Below are 19,485 nucleotides of genomic sequence, written 5' to 3' on the forward strand. Positions count from 1 at the left end.
GTTTTAAATTGTAAGACATTTCCAGGGGCAGATGTGGACTCTGATCACGATCTATTGGTTACGACCTGTAGATTAAAACTAAAGAAACCGCAAAAAGGTGGGAATTTAAGGAGATGGGACCTGGATAAACTAAAAGAACCAGAGGTTGTACAGAGTTTCAGGGAGAGCATAAGGGAGCAATTGACAGGAATGGGGGAAAGAAATACGGTAGAAGAAGAATGGGTAGCTTTGAGGGATGAAGTAGTGAAGGCAGCAGAGGATCAAGTAGGTAAAAAGACGAAGGCTAGTAGAAATCCTTGGGTAACAGAAGAAATATTGAATTTAATTGATGAAAGGAGAAAATATAAAAACGCAGTAAATAAAGCAGACAAAAAGGAATACAAATGTCTCAAAAATGAGATCGACAGGAAGTGCAAAATGGCTAAGCAGGGAGGCTAGGACACAAATGTAAGGATGTAGAGGCTTATCTCACGAGGGGGTAAGATAGATACTGCCTACAGGAAAATTAAAGAGACCCTTGGAGATAAGAGAACCACTTGTATAAATATCAAGAGCTCAGATGGAAACCCAGTTCTAAGCAAAGAAGGGAAAGCAGAAAGGTGCAAGGTGGAAGGAGTATATAGAAGGTCTATACAAGGGCGATGTACTTGAGGACAATATAATGGAAATGGAGGAGGATGTAGATGAAGATGAAATGAGAGATACAATACTGCATGAAGAGTTTGACAGAGCACTGAAAGACCTGAGTCGAAACAAGGCCCCTGGAGTAGACAACATTCCATTGGAACTACTGACGGCCTTGGGAGAGCCAGCCCTGACAAAACTCTACCATCTAGTGAGCAAGATGTATGAAACAGGCGAAATACCCTCAGACTTCAAGAAGAATATAATAATTCCAATCCCAAAGAAAGCAGATGTTGACAGATGTGAAAATTACCGAACTATCAGTTTAATAAGTCACAGCTGCAAAATACTAACGCGAATTCTTTACAGACGAATGGAAAAACTAGTAGAAGCCGACCTCGGGGAAGATCAGTTTGGATTCCGTAGAAATGTTGGAACACGTGAGGCAATACTGTCCCTACGACATATCTTAGAAGCTAGATTAAGGAAGGGCAAACCTACGTTTCTAGCATTTGTAGACTTAGAGAAAGCTTTTGACAATGTTGATTGGAATACTCTCTTTAAAATTCTGAAGGTAGCAGGGGTAAAATACAGGGAGTGAAAGCCTATTTACAATTTGTACAGAAACCAGATGGCAGTTATAAGAGTCGAGGAACATGAAAGGGAAGCAGTGGTTGGGAAAGGAGTGAGATAGGGTTGTAGTCCCTCCCCGATGTTATTCAATCTGTATATTGAGCAAGCAGTGAAGGAAACAAAAGAAAAATTCGGAGTAGGTATTAAAATCCATGGAGAAGAAATAAAAATGTTGAGGTTTACTAATTACATTGTAATTCTGTCAGAGACAGCAAAGGACTTGGAAGAGCAGTTGAACGGAATGGATAGTGTCTTGAAAGGAGGATATAAGATGAACATCAACAAAAGCAAAACAAGGATAATGGAATGTAGTCAAATTAAATTGGGTGATGGTGAGGGAATTAGATTAGGAAATGAGACACTTAAAGTAGTAAAGGAGTTTTGTTATTTGGGGAGCAAAATAACTGATGATGGTCGAAGTAGAGAGGATATAAAATTTAGACTGGCAATGGCAAGGAAAGCATTTCTGAAGAAGAGAAATTTATTAACATCGAGTATAGATTTAAGTGTCAGGAAGTCATTTCTGAAAGTATTTGTATGGAGTGTAGCCATGATGGAAGTGAAACATGGAAGATAACTAGTTTGGACAAGAAGAGAATAGAAGCTTTCGAAATGTGGTACTACAGAAGAATGCTGAAGATTAGATGGGTAGATCACATAACTAATGAGGAAGTATTGAATAGGATTGGGGAGAAGAGAAGTTCGTGGCACAACTTGACCAGAAGAAGGGATAGGTTGGTAGGGCATGTTCTGAGGCATCAAGGGATCAGCAATTTAGTATTAGAGGGCAGCGTGGAGGGTAAAAATCGTAGAGGGAGACGAAGAGATGACTACACTAAGCAGATTCAGAAGGATGTAGGTTGCAGTAGGTACTGGGAGATGAAGAAGCTTGCACAGGATAGAGTAGCATGGAGAGCTGCATCAAACCAGTCTCAGGACTGAAGACCACAACAACAACAACATCTGTAGAATGCAAATAGTTGCAATTGATACTAAATAATAAAAAGTGTGAAGTTATCCACTTGAGTACCACAAGAAACCCACTAAATTTTGGTAACACAATAAATCACACAAATCCGAAGGTTATGAATTCAACTAAATACTTATGGATTACAATTACGAATAACTTAAACTGGAGCCATCACATACATAATGTTGTCGGGAAAGCTAACCAAAAATTGCAATTTACTGGTAGAACCCTTCAAAGATGCATCAGGTCTACTAAAGATACTGCCTATACTATGCTCTTCTTCTGTGCCGTGTGGGATCCATATCGGATAGGATTGACAAAGGACACGGAAAAAGTTCAAAGCAGAGCAGCGCGTTTTGTATTATTGTAAAATAAGGGTGAGAGTGTCATGGATGTAGAACACGAGTTCTGTTGGCACTCATTAGCACAAAAGTGTTTTTTGCTGTGGCAGAATCTTTTCTCAAAATTTCTATCACAAATGCTCTCCTCTGAATGTGAAAATTTTTCAATGATGCTAACACACATAGGTAGAAATAACTATTGTAATAAAACAACAGAAATCAGAGCACACACGCGAAGATTTAAGAGTTCATTTTCAAAGCATGCCTTCCTTGTCCTCCTGAATCTGGGTACAGTATTTTAAACACCTCATCTCCTCACTCACTGTGGAACTAATACACACCGCTCTACATCATAAAGTAAGACCACAACTATAAAAAGTTTCAACTATATAATATTATTTAAACCTTTACAAGATCATATCACAGTTTGTTGAATCAAACTGCCTAGACTATGTCACAAAATGATAGAAATTTGTGATTTGTTTATGTTAGTATATTATGCATTTTGAGGAATATAGCCTGTTCAGCTGGACGTCCTTTTTGAAATACACACTGTTCTTTTTTCTGAGAAGTACCACAAATTCTATTGTAGATGACCATTCCAAGAGTTTCCAAGGATCAGAATTCTCATAGTTTTATGTATGTAAACGACCTCATTTCCATGGACTGTATTTCCTGTATTACTTTTAAGTGTGTTCCATATAATACTTCCTTTGTTGTTATAATATTGTATTATACAATTTTATAATATTTAAATTCATAAAATTTGATATCCTGATTTCATTTTGTAATGTGATTGCAGCCACATAATTATCTGTGTTCTCTAATGGCAAGTGTAGTCTTTTTTTTTTTACTTTTCTGGTTCCATACACACAAGATAATGGTATGGGGAAACAGTAATTGGAAAAAAGCTTTTTATGATTTTGTGTATTAAGATGCAAATACGTATACATATACACTTTACAAAAAGAAGTTACTATAACTTTCGGCAAAACAGTTAATCTTTATTACTAAACAAACTGCAGCAAACTGCGAGAAAGATATATATATATATGTCTGCTTGTGTCTGTGTATGTGCGGATGGATATGTGTGCGTGTGTGTGCGAGTGTACATCTGTCCTTTTTTTCCCCTAAGGGAAGTCTTTCCGCTCCCGGGATTGGAATGACTCCTTACCCTCTCCCTTAAAACCCACATCCTTTCGTCTTTCCCTCTTTCCTGAAGAAGCTACCACCGGTTGCGAAAGCTAGTAATTCTGTGTGTGTGTGTTTTGTTCATTGTGCCTGTCTGCCGGCGCTTTCCCGCTTGATAAGTCTTGGAATATATATATATATATATATATATATATTAAAAACAAAGATTCCAAGACTTACCAAGCGGGAAAGTGCCGGCAGACAGGCACATTAACAAAACACACAAAAACACACACAGAATCACTAGCTTTCGCAACCGATGGTTGCTTCTTCAGGAAGGAGAGGGAAAGACGAAAGGATGTGGGTTTTAAGGGAGAGGGTAAGGAGTCATTCCAATCCCGGGAGCGGAAAGACTTCCCTTAGGGGAAAAAAAGGACAGGTGTACACTCGCACACACATACACACACATATCCATCCACACATACACAGACACAAGCAGACATATTTAAAGGCAAAGAGTAAGGGCAGAGATGTCAGTCGAGGCGGAAGTACAGAGGCAAAGAAGTTGTTGAAAGACAGGTGAGGTATGAGCGGCAGCAACTTGAAATTAGCGGAGGTTGAGGCCTGGCGGATATCGAGAAGAGAGGATATACTGAAGGGCGAGTTCCCATCTCCGGAGTTCGGATAGGTTGGTGTTGGTGGGAAGTATCCAGATAACTCGGACGGTGTAACACTGTGCCAAGATGTGCTGGCCGTGCATCAAGGCATGTTTAGCCACAGGGTGATCCTCATTACCAACAAACAATGTCTGCCTGTGTCCATTCATGCGAATGGACAGTTTGTTGCTGGTCATTCCCACATAGAAAGCGTCACAGTGCAGGCAGGTCAGTTGGTAAATCACGTGGGTGCTTTCACACATGGCTCTCCCTTTGATCGTGTACACCTTCCGGGTTACAGGACTGGAGTAGGTGGTGGTGGGAGGGTGCATGGGACAGGTTTTACACCGGGGGCGGTTGCAAGGGTAGGAGCCAGAGGGTAGGGAAGGTGGTTTGGGGATTTCATAGGGATGAACCAAGAGGTTACGAAGGTTAGGTGGACGGCGGAAAGACACTCTTGGTGGAGTGGGGAGGATTTCATGAAGGATGGATCTCATTTCGGGGCAGGATTTTAGGAAGTCGTATCCCTGCTGGAGAGCCACATTCAAGGTCTGATCCAGTCCCGGGAAGTATTCTGTCACAAGTGGGGCACTTTTGGGGTTCTTCTGTGAGAGGTTCTGGGTTTGAGGGGATGAGGAAGTGGCTCTGGTTATCTGCTTCTGTACCAGGTTAGGAGGGTAGTTGCGGGATGCGAAAGCTGTTTTCAGGTTGTTGGTGTAATGGTCGAGGGATTCAGGACTGGAGCAGATTCGTTTGCCATGAAGGCCTAGGCTGTAGGGAAGGGACCGTTTGATATGGAATGGGTGGCAGCTGTCATAATGGAGGTACTGTTGCTTGTTGGTGGGTTTGATGTGGACGGATGTGTGCAGCTGGCCATTGGACAGATGGAGGTCAACGTCTAGGAAAGTGGCATGGGATTTGGAGTAGGACCAGGTGAATCTGATGGAATCAAAGGAGTTGAGGTTGGAGAGGAAATTCTGGAGTTGTTCTTCACTGTGAGTCCAGATCATGAAGATGTCATCAATAAATCTGTACCAAACTTTGGGTTGGCAGGCTTGGCTAACCAAGAAGGCTTCCTCTAAGCGACTCATAAATAGGTTGGCATACGAGGGGGCCATCCTGGTACCCATGGCTGTTCCCTTTAATTGTTGGTATGTCTGGCCTTCAAAAGTGAAGAAGTTGTGGGTCAGGATGAAGCTGGCTAGGGTGACGAGGAAAGAGGTTTTAGGTAGGGTGGCAGGTGATCGGCGTGAAAGGAAGTGCTCCATTGCAGCGAGGCCCTGGACGTGTGGGATATTCGTGTATAGGGAAGTGGCATCAATGGTTACAAGGATGGTTTCCGGGGGTAACAGACTGGGTACGGATTCCAGGCGTTCGAGAAAGTGGTTGGTGTCTTTGATGAAGAATGGGAGACTGCATGTAATGGGTTGAAGGTGTTGATCTATGTAGGCAGAGATACGTTCTGTGGGGGCTTGGTAACCAGCTACAATGGGGCGGCCAGGATGTTTGGGTTTGTGAATTTTAGGAAGTAGGTAGAAGGTAGGAGGTAGGAGTGCGAGGTGTCGGTGGGGTGAGGAGTTTGATGGAGTCAGGTGAAAGGTTTTGTAGGGGGCCTAAGGTTCTGAGGATTCCTTGAAGCTCTGCCTGGACATCAGGAATGGGATTACCTTGGCAAACTTTGTATGTAGAGTTGTCTGAAAGCTGACACAGTCCCTCAGCCACATACTCCCGACGATCAAGTACCACGGTCGTGGAACCCTTGTCAGCCGGAAGAATGATGATGGATCGGTCAGCTTTCAGATCACGGATAGCCTGGGCTTCGGCTGTGGTGATGTTGGGAGTAGGATTAAGGTTTTTCAAGAATGATTGAGAAGCAAGGCTGGAAGTGAGAAATTCCTGGAAGGTTTGGAGAGGGTGATTTTGAGGAAGAGGAGGTGGGTCCCGCTGTGATGGAGGACGGAACTGTTGCAGGCAGGGTTCAATTTGGATAGTGTCTTGAGGAGTTGGATCATTAGGAGTGGGATCAGGATTGTTTTTCTTCGTGGCAAAGTGATATTTCCAGCAGAGACTACGAGTGTAGGACAGTAAATCTTTGACAAGGGCAGTTTGGTTGAACCTGGGAGTGGGGCTGAAGGTGAGGCCTTTGGATAGGACAGAGGTTTCGGATTGGGAGAGGGGTTTGGAGGAAAGGTTAACTATTGCATTGGGGTGTTGTGTTATGTCCCATCAATTGGCTTGAAAGATACAGCAAGAAAGCTTACAGACCAACTATCTATGTGAAGCAACCAGAAATTATGGCTGAATGAAGAAGAAATGTAGTGACTATTTTAGAGTAGGATACCCTCAGGTGGAAACACGTTTTTCTTCGTTGTACAATTGTGAATAAAAATAAAAAAAAATCCATCAATATACCTCAACTTCCTGTTTTCCAGCAATATGTCAGATTTCTTGAACTTGTTTCCTCGGTAAATAGTGAAAGATTTGGCTTCAATTTTGTTATATATTTCAAGTTTGCGATCCTCTTTCTCTTTTTCTGCCACCTGAGCATCAACTTCGACGAGAATTTCCTGCACAAGGAATAAACAATTCTTACACATTAATAACTGTCGAAATGCCTGATTATTGAAAATTAATTGTGAAGTTTTGCATAGAACTTACTTTCACAAGTGCCAGTGCCTTGGTAAGATTTTCCTGTTCTACTTTATTGTCTTTGGCAGTCTTTATTAGAGGTTCAATGAGAAGTGGATATTTGGTAAGTCTTTGGGTAACAAATAGTATGCATTCTGGTATTCCTTTCTTCTTCAGCAATGGATTGACTTGACAATGTTTAACAAATTCTGCAAACCTCCTGTCATGGAGATAATTCTTATATATATTTACAGCATCTCTATGACGACTGCAGAATTCACCATAAGCAGATTTCAGTTTCTCAGCACAGACTCCCGAGAACTGTTCTAGTAATATATCACTGATTGTTACAACAACAGGTTCTTCCTTTTGCCTTTGCCGCAACCGTTGAAGAAAATTAAGATGAATTTCTGTTAATTCTGACAAACATGGAAACATCCGTTCTAGGTCATTGCCTAACTGAAAATGTTTCTGAAAGCCTTCAACGAACACCTGGAACACAGAAATTACATGACTATATGAAAAAAGTTAACATTCACTTGACTGTGACAAATTAATCATCATCTGTCCACATGACCATACCCTGGGTATACCACAACCTCTAAACAATATCCAGAATGAACACATACACATTTAATTAATTTCATGTATTATGTAAATGCGTTACACTTGACATACAACGATTGGTGCAGGGGCCCAAAAAGAACATCTCTACAAAATTCACTTTAACCCTACAGCTACGGGCAATGCATGCATACGTTCAGCTGTTTCCATGTAATTCCAGTGGGCATGCATTTATTGTGTCGGATATGATTTCTGGGCTTTCTGCATAGCAGAGTCACTATTTTCCAGACAAATATTTTTCTGCTGCTCTGGAACATAGGGTGTCACATTTTACAAGTTATCAAGTCCATTGGCTGAAGGGAATGGTCAAGTTTAATTGCATCATAGAATGCACATTAGGCAGCACACAGCTGGAAGTAACAAACTGTTGTTAACAATGTCTAAGCAGCAAGAAAATTCTGTAAAAACATTACTTTTCACTGCACTACAATATGTCATTTCATTTGAAAAAAAGACTGTTACAATATACATTCAGTTGCGTAGCAGCAGTGTTAACAGTGAGCCTATGCTCTTAATGTGTTGAAATGTGTGGCTGCTACTGAACACGGCGACTCTAGTGTTTAGGAAGTGACAACAACTGTTTTGAAGAGATCTTCAGTAAGAGGGATGAAGAATCAGATGAAGATAATGGATTTGGACATTTTTGCATATGGAATGAAATGGATGATAGTGATTTTCCTAATGCCCTACCAGCTTTCTCTTTTATTTCAATCCTGGGAGTAAAACAAATTTAAAAACAAATGCTACAACATTTCAGTACTCCGAAATATATTTTTGACAATATTTGGTTTCATTTTCTAGAAACTGAAACCAAGTATGCATACCAGTTGTCCAAAAATATGAATTTCAAGTCAGCGAAATGGAGAGGCGTTTATGAAAATTAAAAGAAATTTGTCATAGGTCTTTTGTTATTACAAAGTATAGTCAGTTTACTTGAATGATACAGGTACTGGTTGAAATGCAAAACAATTCGTATTCCAATTTTTTCATAAGTCTGACCTTGAGATAGATTCAGATTGGTTATGAAATACTGGCACTTTTAGGGTAACCCCACTTTCAACCCAGATACATATTCATGTCCAAAGTTACAAAAAAAAAAATGAAATTATTGAATATTTACAAATCAAGTTCAACTCAGCTTTAGTTTGGAAAGAAATGGTAACATGAATGAAAGCTTATTATTATTCAATGGATGGTTTGGCTGGAAACAGTATTACCAATGAAAAGATTTCGCTTTGCTACAAATATTTGTTCTGTGTGATTCACAAAGGGTTACACACGAAACATTTTACACTGCCAAAAATACACCATACTTACGATAAGCATAAAGAATATCCTATGTCTACCAAAACTGTTTTATAGCTAATAGATTCTCTATTAGGCAAGGGCTACTGTGTAACAACTGATAATTTTTACGTATCACCTAAACTTACCAATTATTTGTATAGCACACAATGTATATTTATGGATCTCTCCAAGTGGAAGGAAAGTGTCTACAGACTGTATTTGCAGCCATAAAACCTAAACAGGGAGCACCATCATGGTCCTAAAATGGCAAGATAAAATCATAATTTGTGCTTTGAGCACTATATACCATCTATTATCACATGTAATGGAAACTAAATGAGGTGATGAAATATCAAACCCTCAGTTAATATGCGACTATAACAATACAATGGGTGGCACTGACAGTGCGGATCAAGAACTTTCTTATTACAAGACCACAAGGAAACAGCAAAAGAAATGTTACAAGCAAATACTTCATCATATGTTATTGATAGGGACAGGAAAATTTCGTGAAAATGTTAATGCATAAAATAATGCTGATTACTGGCTTTTAGCAAAACATCATGAAATTGACATTTCTGCAGGATATCATCAAAGTTGTAGAGTTAAAAAAAATTAGCAATGAAATACACCTGAATTGGGGGGACCACCAACCATACATTTGAATGTGGAAAAAAAATTCACACCTGAATTTGGCAAAAATAAAGAAAAAAACACTGAAAAAACCAAAATTGGCAAAGAAATTCAGTGAATTTAGCAAAAAGACAACACCAAATTGGGGAGAAAAATAACAAAAAATTTGGCAGAAAAATAACACTGAACATGAACAAAAATAGCACCAACTTCAGCCATAAAATGAAACAATTTTTTCCTATCCCTGCTTACTGACCAGTTTCTATTCTATGCATTTACTGTTTTCCAAAAAAATTCAAACAACACACAAAACATTTTTGGAGTTTAGAATGGAAATAACTGAAGTCATTTTCGACAAATATGTACAAGGATTATCTTGATACATATAAGAAGATACAATTACAACAAGACTAATACAGAGAGGCTCTTCATATCCCACATATCTCCAAGTCCAATAAAAAAGGAACCTTGTAGAAGGTGTTTTATATACCGTGCCAGTAGAAATGCTGATAGGAAAAAAATTAAAAGAAATAAGAACCTGATGTGAAGATTGCAACATGGGCTTGTGTATGAAACCTTGCTCCAAGATGTACCACACTCAGTAAAATTATTAATAAGTTTCTCCAGTGTTTATACGCTAAATGCAATTTTTGTGTTTCCCACATTATATGCATTGAATGTTAATTAAAAATCACTCCTAAATTCATTTTTGGTTTTCTTGTTACACTTCTTTAAAACAGTCCTCATAACTGTTCTAATTATCGAATAAAATTGGTCTGCAATTGATAAAATATCCTCTGGTTGGGGGGTTAGGGTACATACATATAACTATCAAAAGTGATGTGTCTGTTTTACTGGGACAGTAATGTTAATAATAGTCATCAAAAAATTTCACCAATACTGATGGTACCATATGCAGTAAACTTATAACCAAAATCAATTTCTACCATGAGTTTAGTTTGCTACTGCTGTGAAGAAAAAAAGTTGGTGGAATCCTCTTAATGTTGTGATCAAACAGTCACAACTGATTATTATTTATTTGATGATACAATAAGTTACAAGGTTCTCCACTTGTCATTTAGTGGAAACTTCTTATAGCTAATTACAACGAATAACAAATGAACCAATCAGGTACAAGAGCTATTGAATTTGTACTATTTGTGTAAGATGACCATCAATAAGATGCCTGCTTATATACCACTAATAACAGACAATTTGATATATTTCAAATTTATGATTTGTTCATAGCTTCCTACTTTACATGAATAAATGCTTAACACTACCTCAATGACTGGCAATTTAGACACACTGTAAACATTTCAGGAATATATATTAAAATAATTCAAAAAACAGTGGTATGAGGAGATGCAAATATTTTTAATATCATCTCTTCAAGGATTGGGGGAAGTCTTTTGTCTCCCAAATAACGATTACCAGCAGGGTTTCTTTACCAGCCCTTGTGGGGCCCCACAATATGCTGTAATGGATTTTGTCATGACCAAGTGATGTGTCACAAATCATACACTACACCAAATTCAGCCCCCATATGGAGAAGACACAATTGTAAAGTCTCTGACTGTTAAGAGTCCATGTCCCAGCTGCCTCTCTCAGAGATGATGGTCACTACAAAGAAATATTTTATTGATGTTTGCACTATGGTTCTTTGACTGGTCTGCAGACTACCATTTCTCATTACATTAGCAATTTCTTGTCTCCCTTCAAACCCATAAATTCTGATGATCCCTTATTAATTTGGACTTGCTGGAACATTACAATCCTTGTTTACTCCCCTTAGTAATTAAGCATCTATTTGGCTTTGCTATCTGAAAGGTTGGGAGTTTCTCCGCAGTTGAGAAACATCTGAAACTTCACAATGCGATATGACTTGGTAACTTAAGAGCAGCATTCCTTTCTCTACCATAGGATGGTCAGTTTTGTATATGCCCAAAGTTTTGGAAATGGATGCATCTGCATTTTAGTGTATCACAGCTGTAATGTATTTCGCCCACTCCTGGATGCTGTAAGAATGCAAAATACGGGTATTTGGTTGTACAATGTCCACTTATCTCTGCTGAGCATCCATTCCAGTGTCTTCCTTTTGGGCACCGCTCAGTCTGCTAGTTGTATCCAGATTGGGAAAAGGGCACACAAGTGTAAATCATCAACTAGCTCCCAAGGAGTCTACTAGTTGTATCCAGATTTGGAAAAGGGCACACAAGTGTAAATCATCAACTAGCTCCCAAGGAGTTACGTAGGCAAAGGTGGGAGAATTTGATGGTGGAGATCATCATCACTGCGTTATGAATCACGTGGGCTGTCCTGTTTTCTCAAGATCTGAAAGTGGCAAAGTACTGAATGGATCAATCTCTTGGGCAAGTAGTGGTACAGTCACACAGTATGTATTCGATTGCAGAACCATGTAATGAAGTTGCAGAGAGCCTTGTAATAAAGTTACAGGGAGCCTCAGGATCTAACCCTTCATGAGGGTACGTTTGGGATACATATAGATACCCTAACGATATATGCACTACTGCAGAAGCTGCTTGTAAGTTAGTGTACAAGTGAGCAGTTGCCCAGTATGGCAACACTACTTTTCACCCTCTCTCCACTAAAGTGAGCCTTCCTCTGGAAGTGGTAACACCATTAGCAGCAGGATATCAGAGTATTTGAAATGAATCTGTAGGAACACACACTTTTATTCACAAATGTCGTGACAGTATTTGGTATATGTTACACAGATAACCAGTAAAAATCCATTTTCCTGGTACAAAAGTGTACTTCCTGATGAATTAATGTTTTATTTTTATAACAAGAAACTGGATTTGCAATGAAGACATTTGTGAATAAGAGTGTGTACTTTAAAATAGATCACATGTTCCAATTTGACAATGACCAACTTCATTAAATCTCTTGGAGACAAATACAGAAGTGTCCCAGCTGTGCCTAGAGTCTGTCAACTGTTCTATATGAATGCCAAACACATTGATGTTCCACTGTAATACAGTAGTCTTTTGATGGAGGCATTTTATATCTTTCCTCTTTCACTTTCAATGAGGTGAAGACACTGAGACGAGGGTGTGGATGCTCCTTGAAGAACTGGAACTGGTCCCTCAGACAGATAGCATAGTCCACAGTTCGAGAGCAGTTTCATCCCAAGGGATACTTTGATTTCTTTTTCTGCCTGTAGGGATATTGTTGCATTTGAGCATAATATGTAGTCCGCTTGGGGGAAAACAGCAAATTGTAAGGACAGTACACTTTTGTAAATGCACTTTTAACAACAGGTGTTCGTGCTGGTACTGACCAACTTTTTAGCCAGATTCCTTCAAGAGCTGAGCCAAATGAGGTTAGAGAGGTCGGTGGTTGTGATACTTTCTCTGCGACTTCTTGGCTTCATCATAAGTCATCAGACTCTACTACCATTAATTACTGTATTTTTCTTTCTTTTTGAAACACTGACACTTGCTACTCCGCACAGTGATGCAGGCACGTGTAGCAGTGCATTGGGTTAAGAATGTGAGGACCGACCATACAATTGGTTGGTTGATTTGGGGAGGAGGAGACAAAAATCCAGGTCTTCAGTCCTGTCAGATTAGGGAAGGAAGTCAGCTATGCCCTCTCAAAGGAACCATTCCAGCATTTGCCTGAAGCTATTTACGGAAATCACAGAAAACCTAAATCAGGATGATTAGACGTGGGTTTGAACTGTTGTCCTCCTGATTGCTAACCACTGCACTACCTCACTTCATTGACCATAAGAAATATGTATATTTTCATTATGTACTCTGCAAATATGTTTCTACTGAACACAAGGTTAAATTTTTAGTTAACCATTCACACTTATCATTACATTTTGGACAACTACCCAGTTCTCTTAAGCCTAGTTTACACGATAAAACTAGGTTGTAAGCAACTGCACAACTGTCTACTGTGTACATGTGGCTTTTCTTAATAGAGTTTTGAACTATCCTTGTAATCCAGACAGCTAAGTCAAGATCTCCACTCACAGTGACACACAACATTCTACTACAATATGGAATGATGGTTGATGAAGCCTACACAAAGTAACAGTCATAGATGACTCTGCACTCACTCACCAGCTGTCAGTGTAGGGAACTTAAATTCGCCAAACCCGAACCGAGACAAAACTAACAGAGTTCCCTGAGATGCTTAACACAGGGTACACATGCGGCTTACCAAATAACCATCAAAGCGACAAGAATCTCTGAAGCATGAAATTGATCAAAACTGTGTTTTGGAACTACACCCAATATTACAGTGTCACCACAAATAGATTTCGTTCTAAAATTCCACAAAAAATCTATAGTTACAGTTTGCATTCCAGCATCAAAAATTATGAAAGACTGTGTGCTTGCAATGTTGCAAGAAAGACCAAAAGTGTTTACAGTACACAGTTAGTCAGTTTTTATAATTCAAGTCAGCTTTACCTTCCATTTAGCAAATGCAACTTGCGTCTGTTTAAGAAACAGACTGTAAAATATGGTGAAAGTCCTATTATAAAAGAAAAGTCAGAATTAAAACAAAAAGAGAAGAGTGGGAATATGCATAGGCCATTGTTCTCAATTATTTAAACTGCTCCACACTTATAATTTTGTATTGTTAACAGTAAGATGATAAAAAGATTTTATGTTGCCCCATAAGATATGTTCTAAATTGGTACTGTATCGTTCTTACTTTGAACAGTGGACTACCACATTAACATAAATAATTATGTGTGATACCTTCTGCATTACTCTCAGTGTGAGGCAGTGGTGCTTTTCTGTCAGGATAAATTCATAAATATGTTCTTGTCGTTTCACTTCCTTCTCTTTAAGTTTCTTAGCCACCTGCAATACCAAAAGAACAGTGAAAGCCGATCAGCAGATAGCTTATAAAATAACATAATCTGAAAGACAATAATTGAATCACCCAAATCACAGAATGCAAAGTGATTCCTATGAAATATTTAACCATTCACTACTGGTTCTGTTTTCCATTTGCAAATCAATAAGCCTCAATACCTCTTTCCCAACAGTTGGTGTCCAAGAATCTGGTTCATCATCTTGCAGACCAAGAAAAGGGTCTGTCTCCAGATCACTTGCTGTAATAGGTCCTAGAGAGAAAAGGACATTTCAGTAAAACAAATACTTACATTGATTAAATATGTTTCTCAGCACACTGTAAACAGTATCAGAAAATTTGTTTGTAACTAAACAATTAAGCACTATAATATTGAACAGTACTTTCTAATCACTATGGATCTCTGCTTTAAAAAAAAAAAAAATAAAATAAAATAAAATAAAATAAAATAAAATTGAAAAGGTTATACAAAAAGAAAAAAATGTATGAAATTAATGACCAATGGAATTTGAGAAACCTTGGCTAAATTTATAAAAAATAATGTAAGAAAGAACATGTAATTATAAATACCATATTTATAAGTACAATATTAAGTGCAAAAACTCTGTAGTGCTTCAAAATTAAGGGGGATGAGTAATGTAATATAAACTGGAGTTTCTGGGTCTACTACAAAACTCAAAATTAATTATTCAAGAAAGAAGACTATAATTCAGCATCAGCAACACATATTTGGTAGGAGCTATTCTTCTTACCAATAATATTTTACTCAAACCTCTTCCCTTCATTTTATTTGTCAGCAAAGATACAAGGGCTATAAGAACTTAGATTAATCAAGAGCTCCATTATATGTAGAAAAAATATAAAAGCTGTTATTAAACCAGAGATTTACTTGATAAAATATGGACAGAACAAAATGAGATAACATGTAAATAACACTTAAAGCTGTGGGTTAAACCATGGAAACCTCTACTTATGGCGATATATGGTATGCACCTGAAGCTTATGCAAGTTTGAAGGCAAACAGAGTGTTTTTATCCCATCAATACTTCACAATTTTAACACTACTAATACACTTGACGTTAACAGAATTTAATTCTGCATATAATCAGGTACAAGGACATTGAAGATTTATGAGAGCCGAATAAATCAACCAAAAAAAAAAAAAAAAAAAAAAAAAAATAACTAAAATAGAAAGAAACTTCCACATGGGAAAAATATATTAAAAACAAAGATTCCAAGACTTACCAAGCGGAAAAGCGCCGGCAGACAGGCACATGAACAAAACACACAAACACACACACAGAATTACGAGCTTTCGCAACTGGCAGTTGCTTTGTCAGGAAAGAGGGAAGGAGAGGGAAAAATGAAAGGATGTGGGTTTTAAGGGAGAGGGTAAGGAGTCATTCCAATCCCGGGAGCGGAAAGACTTCCCTTAGGGGAAAAAAAGGACAGGTGTACACTCGCACACACACACACACACACACACACACACACACACACATATCCATTCGCACATACACAGACACAAGCAGCTGCTGTGTCTGTGTATGTGCGAATGGGTGTGTGTGTGTGTGTGTGTGTGTGTGTGTGTGTGTGTGTGTGTGTGTGTGTGTGCGCGAGTGTACACCTGTCCTTTTTTTCCCCTAAGGGAAGTCTTTCCGCTCCCGGGATTGGAATGACTCCTTACCCTCTCCCTTAAAACCCACATCCTTTCATTTTTCCCTCTCCTTCCCTCTTTCCTGACAAAGCAACTGCCAGTTGCGAAAGCTCGTAATTCTGTGTGTGTGTTTTGTTCATGTGCCTGTCTGCCGGCGCTTTCCCGCTTGGTAAGTCTTGGAATCTTTGTTTTTAATAAAAAAAGGTAACTAAGTGCATAGATTAATACAGTTGTTTATATATTACATTTTCTGAATCGTAAGAAGTAGAACTCTACAAGCTTCATTCAGAAATTTTTCCTGGTTACAAAGGCTACAGAATATTTCTGTATTTACACTAAATAATTACACGTCAAGAAGTTAAACATTTTCTGCTATTCTCTACTATCCTATTTGGGAATTTTTTTAGAAATGAATCTTCTGGCATTATTAGCAGTAACAGTTTCTTGTAAAAAAGGATTATTATTACTTGCCTGCAATGTTTTTATTTGTAAGCACACATTTAGGTTGAGAACAAAGGCTTCCCCTCAGAAACAAAGGAAAGAAGCTTTACAGTTTTAATACTTGGCTCATGGAGCCAGTATTCCACATGGGCACACAAACCCTGGCATTCTTAACGATGTCCGTATTGCGGGACTTTTAGCCTGTCATTGAAGTCACTTTGTCTTATAATATGGCAGCAGCTCCTCTTGTCTTTCTACCAGAGGGCTCCACTTAGTGGCAACTCACTCTAGTATCATCAAGAGAACAACAAAAAGAATGTCTTCTGGTTCATTCGTGAGTGAATAGGGAGGTAAAAATGGTGACTAGCAAGTTGACAGAGTTGAAGATCTTTGATATTTTATACAGAAATCCAGGATGAGAACCAATAAAGATTGACAGTTTTCAGACAAAAGTATGTGTGATGGTTCCAGCTGCAGAAGTAAGGCAGGGAAATGGAACAAGAACTTTAGTGTTTGCATAAAGCTACAAGCACCGCAATTTAAGGAGGCCCACGGAGGAATATCAGCAGAAATCCTGAAGCCAGATGTAATCACTGACTACAGTAAGAACAAAACCATTGTTAACAGTGGATCAGCACCATGGCTATTCCCAAATGCCAAGAATACTGAAACTCCTGAAAAAGCCGTTTTTTCAATTATTAATACTGTTAACAGTTTATCTCATAAAAAGAAAAGAAGGGAGAAATGTACCTGTAGCAGACTATTGGCTGGAAAGGGAAGACACATTTTTCAACAGTAACCTACTTTGTCTACCCAAGCTGATACAAAATATGCACATAACTTTCCAGATAATGTTCAACCTCTTACAGAAAGGCCAACACATGTTACTACTGCTAGGTTTGTACAGAATGGGAAAAAAAGAAAGGGGAGATGGCTAAGTGCATCAGGAAGTTGAGTAGATATGATGCAAGGACTGCAATGTCCTACATGCCCCACAGTTCTTCCAGGATTACGACACCGAAATTACACAGAAAATGTTCTCAATTTCATACAAGTAGTTTTAACTTTGCTGAACTGTTTTGTGACAAAATAATAATAGAACCACTCAAGAGAAAGAGCATGTAAAATTTTTTTCTCCAAATTCTCAGGTGTTTTAATGAGTTAATTATGTGAACTATTTATCTGGGAAACTATGTAACTTGGAATTGACCACTAGATGTCAGAGGAGGCAGCTCCAACAGCATAAAAAGAGGTGGTGTGTACTGTGTTGTCAGTAGAATGAGTTGGTCAGGAGAGCTCAGTAACGTTGAACATGGTATAGTCATTTGGTGTGACCTATGTAAGAAACCAGTCAGGGAAATTTCAACCCTTCTTAAGCTGCCCAGTCAACTGTTGGTGATGTGATTGTGAGGTGCAACTGTAAACCAAGACCTGGCAGGCTACATGTACTGACAGACAGGGAATGGATGCACTGTGGAGGGTAGCTATAAAAATTGAATAACATCAGTGGACCGGATCATTTGTGAGTTTCTAAGAGCTGCCAGCAGCCTAGCTATTACAATGACTGTGCACAGGTAGTTGAAAAGAATGGGGTACAATGGATGAACTACTACTCATAACCCACAAATTACTGTAGCCAACTCTAAGTGACAGTAGAGGTGGTGTAAAGAGTGATGCCACTAGACAGTGGATGACAAAAACAAGTGATTTGCAGTGATGAATCATGCTATACCCTTTGGCAAACTGAGGGAAGGCTTAGGGTTTGGCAAAAGCTTGCAGATAGTTACCCACCATCCTATGTAGTGGCAACAGTGAAGTATGAAGGCGTTTTCCATGCTTAGGATATGGTACCCTTATTATGCTTAAGAAAATGCTAAATGTGGAAGGATAGCAACACATTTTACAAAACTGAGAACTGCATACAGTAGAGGAACATTTTGGAGATTATGGCTGAGTTTGTTGGCAAGACAACACATCCTGTCATAAAGAAGCATCTGTGAGGCAATAGTTTATGGACAAGAATCCAGAACTAGACTGGTCTGTCTACAGTTACCATCTGAACTCACCTTCTCTAGTTTTTTGAGGAAGAGTGGGCTGTCATTCCTCCACAGTCATTCAGACATCTCACTGAAAGTGTCCCTAGCAGATTTAACATCATTACAAAGGTGAAGGGTGGACACACTCCACATTAATACCATCTAATAAGTGACTGGATACTTTTGATAAGATAGTGTATATACTAAAAGAAACTCATCTTCCTGTAATGCACTTACATTTCCCTTTTAAATGACATGACAATAATAAATCTATAACATTTCTGTATTTTGTCAGTAATGTAAGTGCAGTTCTCAATTTGCCAGTTCACAGAGAAGTACCATGTGGGAAGAAAAAGGGTTCAAAGTGTTAATATTTTTTCTTATATTATGGTCAGTACTTCAAACCTCATGCTTCCTCGATGATACGTGAATAAGCTACAGTAGCAGAAATTACAGAATGGAATGGATGATAAGCTACAACCATTCCAAACTATTAGTGACCTTAATAACTGAGCTCTGCTACCCAGCAGTTTTTAAGTGATTTTCACATGAATACAATGACCACATAGGTACCTTATCAAGTATGTTATTGGCTAATAAACTCACAATGAGCAACATATTCCTAGACAACAACTCAATTAAAAACTGAGCAAAATGAATTATAGTGAGAAGTTAGTTGTTGTTGCTGTGGTCTTCAGTCCTGAGACTGGTTTGATGCAGCTCTCCATGCTACTCTATCCTGTGCAAGCTTCTTCATCTCCCAGTACCTACTGCAACCTACATCCTTCTGAATCTGATTAGTGTATTCATCTCTTGGTCTCCCTCTACAATTTTTACCCTCCATGTTGCCCTCCAATACTAAATTGGTGATCCCTTGATGCCTCAGAACATGTCCTACCAACCGATCCCTTCTTCTAGGCAAGTTGTGCCACAAACTTCTCTTCTCCCCAATCCTATTCAATAC

The 19,485-nt window shown here is 38.7% G+C and overlaps 1 protein-coding gene across 10 annotated transcripts in view; it reads right to left on the minus strand.

The window, feature by feature from the left end:
* LOC126273157 (rho guanine nucleotide exchange factor 18) overlaps positions 1–19,485 on the minus strand; it is a 552,051-nt gene that overhangs the window by 126,409 nt on the left and 406,157 nt on the right. For all 10 annotated transcript variants that reach the window (XM_049976619.1, XM_049976617.1, XM_049976623.1 and 7 more), the window contains 4 exons: positions 14,549–14,640; positions 14,270–14,374; positions 7,014–7,475; positions 6,768–6,922 (listed from right to left, as the gene is read on the minus strand). In XM_049976619.1, the coding sequence (XP_049832576.1) occupies positions 6,768–6,922; positions 7,014–7,475; positions 14,270–14,374; positions 14,549–14,640 (814 nt within the window). The remainder of the gene's footprint in view (positions 1–6,767; positions 6,923–7,013; positions 7,476–14,269; positions 14,375–14,548; positions 14,641–19,485) is intronic.

Source organism: Schistocerca gregaria, chromosome 5 (assembly GCF_023897955.1).
Source record: "Schistocerca gregaria isolate iqSchGreg1 chromosome 5, iqSchGreg1.2, whole genome shotgun sequence".
Lineage (NCBI taxonomy): Eukaryota > Metazoa > Arthropoda > Insecta > Orthoptera > Acrididae > Schistocerca > Schistocerca gregaria.